At 42.9% G+C, this 6,000-nt stretch overlaps 1 protein-coding gene across 3 annotated transcripts in view; it reads right to left on the bottom strand.

Annotated features, from left to right (window-relative positions):
* Window positions 1–6,000, bottom strand: part of fgf12a (fibroblast growth factor 12a) — a 58,462-nt gene that overhangs the window by 13,792 nt on the left and 38,670 nt on the right. For all 3 annotated transcript variants that reach the window (XM_053673612.1, XM_017496041.3, XM_017496042.3), the window contains one exon: window positions 4,790–4,893. In XM_053673612.1, coding sequence (XP_053529587.1) covers window positions 4,790–4,893 — 104 coding nt within the window. The remainder of the gene's footprint in view (window positions 1–4,789; window positions 4,894–6,000) is intronic.

Genomic DNA, 6,000 nt, shown 5'->3' with positions numbered 1-6,000 from the left:
TCTGTGGGGTAAGTTATTCTCTCTCTCTCTGTGGGGTCAGTTAGTCTCTCGCTCTCATGCTCTCTCTCTCTCTCTCTCTCTGTAGGGTCAGTTAGTCTCTCGCTCTCAAGTTCTCTCTCTCTCTCTGTGGGGTAAGTTATTCTCTCTCTCTCTCTCTCTCTCTCTCTCTCTCTCTGTGGGGTAAGTTGGTCTCTCGCTCTCATGCTCTCTCTCTCTCTCTCTCTCTCTGTGGGGTCAGTTAGTCTCTCTCTCTCTCTCTCTGTGGGGTCAGTTAGTCTCTCTCTCTCTCTCTCTCTCTCTGTGGGGTCAGTTAGTCTCTCTCTCTCTCTCTCTGTGGGGTCAGTTAGTCTCTCTCTCTCTCTCTCTCTGTGGGGTCAGTTAGTCTCTCTCTCTCTCTCTCTCTCTCTCTGTGGGGTCAGTTAGTCTCTCTCTCTCTCTCTCTGTGGGGTCAGTTAGTCTCTCTCTCTCTCTCTCTCTGTGGGGTCAGTTAGTCTCTCTCTCTCTCTCTCTCTCTCTGTGGGGTCAGTTAGTCTCTCTCTCTCTCTCTCTGTGGGGTCAGTTAGTCTCTCTCTCTCTCTCTCTGTGGGGTCAGTTAGTCTCTCTCTCTCTCTCTCTGTGGGGTCAGTTAGTCTCTCGCTCTCAAGTTCTCTCTCTCTCTCTTTGGGGTAATTTATTCTCTCTCTCTCTCTCTCTGTGGGGTCAGTTAGTCTCTCTCTCTCTCTCTCTCTCTCTCTCTCTGTGGGGTCAGTTAGTCTCTCTCTCTCTCTCTCTCTCTGTGTGGGGTCAGTTAGTCTCTCTCTCTCTCTCTCCCTGTGGGGTCAGTTGGTCTCTCTCTCTCTCTCTCTCTCTCTCTCTCTCTCTCTCATACCATGATTTCCTCATCAAAGCAGCTAAAACTTTGAAACTCACACTTCCTCAGAGGCACCGTGTTCTTCTGAACTTTCTTCCCACTCTGAGCGTTCGAGTCTGCTGCATAGGCATGCATACTCCCTATTGGCTGGTTTGTTACTTAGCAACAGGGAAGAAAGATACCTGACCTGACACCCAGCGAGAACAGAATGAGTTTGAGTCTGAAGGAGACGAGGTCACAGATAGGCACGGGCGCGGCGGTGGGTCTCAGCTCCACAGTGCCTTAGGGGGTCTCTGAGAGCTAAATAAAGCCGTTCCTTAGACGACCTGAAAATGTTGTTCATGACTGAAATATAAACTCGAATTATTATATAACCCTAATGATATAAAAGTCACAATCAGGGAATACAAGAAGGTCTTACACGTCCATCATGAATCCAGACTTAATACTTAATAATAGTGATGGAAGATCTTTAGATCCATATCAATATGTGCAGCAAATCAATCAATGATTCAATGATTCAATGATTCAATGATTCAAACGATTCATTACAAAATGATCGAGCCAGCTGCTGATACTGAGACACCTCGCTTAGTCACGATGGCTTACGCTCTAAAACGTTTTCCAAAGGTCTACATGCCGTTAAAGTATTTATACGAAGATTGTTCTGGGGAAATAATACTGTTTACATTTCATTTTGGGTAAAAAAAAAATGTAATTAGATTTTGGGTTATGTATTTGAATTGAATTGAAATTAACGGAATTTTTTTCTTTCCTTCTTTCTTTTTCTTCTAGCACTCAGTTCCTTCTCTTCCTCTGCGTGTCTTTCATTCTTTCTTTCTTTGCTTGCTTTTCTTTTTTTCTTTATTGATTTCCTCCTCTGCTTGTGTTTTCTTTTATTCATTCATTCATTCAACTAGCACTCAATTCCTTCTCTCTTTCTCTGCTTGTTTCTCTTTCATTCATTCTTCCGTTCCTTCGTTCTTCCTTTCATTCATTCTATCTTTCTTTCTCTGCTTGTTTTCCTTTCATGCTTTCTTTCTTTCTCTTTCTTTCTTTCAACCAGAACTCAACTCCTTCTCTCTTTCTCCGCTTGTTTTCTTCCTTTCTTTTTTTCTTCTAGCACTCAATTCCTCCTCTCTTTCTCTGCTTATTATACTTTCATTCATTTCTCCATTCCTTCATTCTCTCTTTCCTTCATTCTTTCTTTCTTTCGACCAGAACTCAACCCCTTCTCTCTTTCTCCGCTTGTATTCTTCCTTTCTTTTTTTTCTTTCTTTCTTCTAGCACTCAATTTCTTCTCTCTTTCTCTGCTTGTTATTCATTCATTCTTTCTTTCTTTCTTTCTCTGCTTGTTTTTCTTTCTTTCTTTCTTTTTCTTTTCTTTCTCTGCTTGTTTTTCTCATTCGTTCTTCCGTTCCTTCGTTCTCTTTCATTCGCTCTTTCTTTCTTTCAACTAGCACCTTCAGTTCCTTCTCTCTTTCTCTGCTTGTTTCTCTTTCATTCGTTCTTCCTTTCATTCATTCGTTTCTATCTCTCTTCCTCTGCTTGTTTTTCTTCCAGGCGTCCTTCCTTTCTCTTTCTTTCTTTCGACCAGAACTCAACTCCTTCTCTCTTTCTCCGCTTGTTTTCTTTCTTTCTTTTTTTCCTTCTAGCACTCAGTTCCTTCTCTCTTTCTCTGCCAGTTATTCTTTCTTTCTTTCCTTCCCGTCATCCTTCTTTCTTCAAAACAAACAGAACAAAAGTAGATATGTTAGTTGTCTGATTTCGACTTTAATTTTGCACATTTGTGTGTCACGTCATGGAGGCACAGACGGAAGCAAGTGCAGATTTGGCAGTTTAATGAAATAACAAGTCCAAAGGATCAGACAGCAATCAATACACCGAGACACACAAGGGTCAATCGATCAGGCAAACTAGGCAAGGCAAAGAGACAAGGTCGTGAACGTGAACAAAGTCAAAACCAGATAAACAAACACGGTATCGAGGCTTAATAACGACAGAGACAAACGGCATCTGAGCAAATACTTTGCAATTTGCTGTGTGTGTGTGTGTGTGTGTGTGTGTGTGAGAGAGTCCCATATGTAGTGTGGTGTGATTGCCAGTGTTAGGGAACAGGCGTCTCTAATTAGACCGAGTCGTGCGAGTATACAGGACGTGTAGTTATATTCGGCCATGTTTGTAGTCCGTGGAGTCTTCTGGAAATGGACATGACACTGCGTATTAGTGATTTTTTGTGCCTTTGGTTGTGTTATATACTGCATGTGTTTCCCATGTAAGACATTACAGATGTATCATGCCGTGTAACACTATAATAAGGACCATAAGGTGTCACTTCCGCTTTGTTAGATGACGAAGCCATCGAGCCAAGGGAGCACGCTAGTCTTCGACCGTGTTTTTATTTTGCTTTTGTATACAGTTTTCGAAACCTTTATATAGTAAAAAAGAAAAGAAAAAGAAGTACTCGGTTTCAAGAGTCTCATCGAGAGTCGCATCAACGATACGCTCGGATTCAGCAGCTTAAGTGGGCATTTTTGAACGATTAGGAGGAGCCGCATTAAAAAACCGGCAGGTCAAGAACACATCCGACATCCTTCAACTTACAGAATTCACGGAAAGATCTCGAAATATTGCTCCGGAGGCAATAAAGAGAGTGACGCGTGTTCCAGGCACGATAAAAAGAAGAGAGTGTATTTCTCAGCGCTCGCTGTTTCAGGAAAAAGAAAAAAAAAGAAAAGACGAGCTAAGTGGCTCCTCATTAGCGTGAAGTGCTCCAGTCTCCTGCCAAAAAACCCGAACAAGCAGAACACACACTCGATACTGCAAAGGCCAAACTTGGACTCCCACCTTTACTAAAACACGTCGGAATATCTCGTCTGAGTACGGTAATCAAACACCTCAGCATTTTACGCAGCCTGTACCGAGAGAGCTTCGGCACTCAGAACGTTTCACGCTGTAGGGTTGATGAGGAAATACTGAAACGCCACTTCGATGTATGACGGTCCCGACGCCTGTTTATTGATTGGTGTTAGTTACTTAGCGATTTAGGAAGCTTCTCCTGTCTCGCGCGTTATTAACTTGACGTAAAATACTCAGTCACCTTGCAAATCTTGGAAAAAAAGTGGTGTGCGTATATATATATATATATATATATATTTGAATGCTTTAGCTTTCAAGCGTTAGCAAATTGCCGTGGTTTAAGGAGAATAAAACACCTCGGGACGTGCTGCTGTCGGAAAATAATCAACTTCCGAGTCCTAGCAATGGTTTCCTTTGACGTTTGAGGACCATGACGCGTTTCTCGTCTTCACAATACCCGGTATCATTACAAAACCGCATCCGGTTGCGACTTCATTAGGTAACTGTGATAGATCGGCACTCCTGGGATGGTTCGGACGCACGGTTTACTCGCCATATTGATCAAAACGTTAAATCCGTTGTGGCCCGGCAGCTAAGGGAAATGAGATGACTCTGCTTCTCTGAGATAGTCTTTAACAGGATTAAGAGTTTCGTGACTGACCGCGATACAAGTCGGCGAGCGTTGTAGCTCACTGCGACACACTCCCGAGTTTCGACCGGCGAGCGGCATGCGGAAGAGAGTGCGTACGCCTGTCATCGACCATAACTCAGCAAGAGCCCACAGGGAGGACGCTGGCTAGAGGAGCGTTAACCCATGATTTACCCGGACTGCACTGTTTGGTGCAGCAGAACGCTAGGATACCGAACGAACCATTACGCACCTCTATATTTAAATATAAACGTCACCTTGTGATAATGAAATTCAGGAGATGCTAATTGCAAAGGCACGACTGCGCAGGGAGGTTAGCGAGGAGAGGACGTGCGCTCGTCCGACGGATAATCGGGTGCTGAAGATGTAGGTGCAACAAGATAATGGATAATTCACGTGCGGGTGGATGAAAGAGATCAAGCAACACTCACCGAGCTGTAAAGAAAGCCTTCTCCATTCATGCCAATGTAGAAGCCAGCCTTCACGCCCTGGATGGCCACCACCCTTAGTCCGACCGGGATGAGGTTAAAAAGGGCTAGAAATGCAGACAGCAGGTGGAACATTAGATAATTAGATGCTAGGCGTCTCTGCAAATAAGTCGACAAACAGCTGACTCAGCAAATTCTAATGCAACACTGTAACAAAATTGTATGTGTGTGTGAATATATACATATATATATATATATATGTATATATATATATGTATATGTATATATCTCTTGGGAAGCTGTGATAAGTTATTGCTGGATCAGATAAGTCACCCTGAATGAGTGCCAACTTGTGCTTGTCCCCCCGAGGTGATTCAATCTCATCTAATAGCAATCCGTTTCTGTTGGACCGGGGCATAAATTGGCCCGAACAGGATATTATCTCCTCAAAACACATCAATAACTCCTTGCAATAAAGATTTTTATTAAAATGGAGCAAGTCCAGTCACAGAAAATCATCCCCATCATCTAGATTTCCGACTGGAGTTTTAGTTACTCTAAATTTAGCTAATCCGAAGGTATCGTTTAATCCACAGGAATAATCCAACCAAGCGTAAATCTTAGCAGTTCCGGTAAAGAATTATTATCTTTAGGAGGTGAACTCACAACCTTCTGGTCACTAGTACACAAGCTTGTACACCAGGACCTATTTGATGATCTGGACTCTGATGAGACTTTGTATATCCTTTCGAAAGTTCCGTTCTCTCTCAGTCCAAGGTGATTTTCTAGAGGAGAAGTTGCACTTGTGATGAAAAGTGCAGCTCGACTGCTCTGCGGGGACAAGGACATCAGCAGGTACATCCATGGAGGAGGGCTTCTGGAAAGTTCTGCAAGCACTGTGTATTCCTGGTAAAAAAAAATCTAGTATGGCGGCAAGCATTACCCCTAAAGTGAAGATCGGTTACAGCGGGGGAAATGAGTACTGGACGCGTCAACGTTTTTAAACAGTAAATATATTTCCAATGAGATTATTCGCATGAAATTTTCACCAGACATCAGTATTGACTCGAGAAATCTGTATATATAAAGAATTCACAACATTAAAGTCCATAGATGAAGTTGTGTGTAATAAAGCAGAATGATACGGGGGGGGGGGGGGGGGGGGGAGTATTGAACACGCTAAGTGAATTTATTTAATACTTAGTGGAGAAGTC

Source organism: Ictalurus punctatus, chromosome 20, assembly GCF_001660625.3.
Source record: "Ictalurus punctatus breed USDA103 chromosome 20, Coco_2.0, whole genome shotgun sequence".
Lineage (NCBI taxonomy): Eukaryota > Metazoa > Chordata > Actinopteri > Siluriformes > Ictaluridae > Ictalurus > Ictalurus punctatus.
This window is presented reverse-complemented; position numbering and strand designations above follow the sequence as displayed.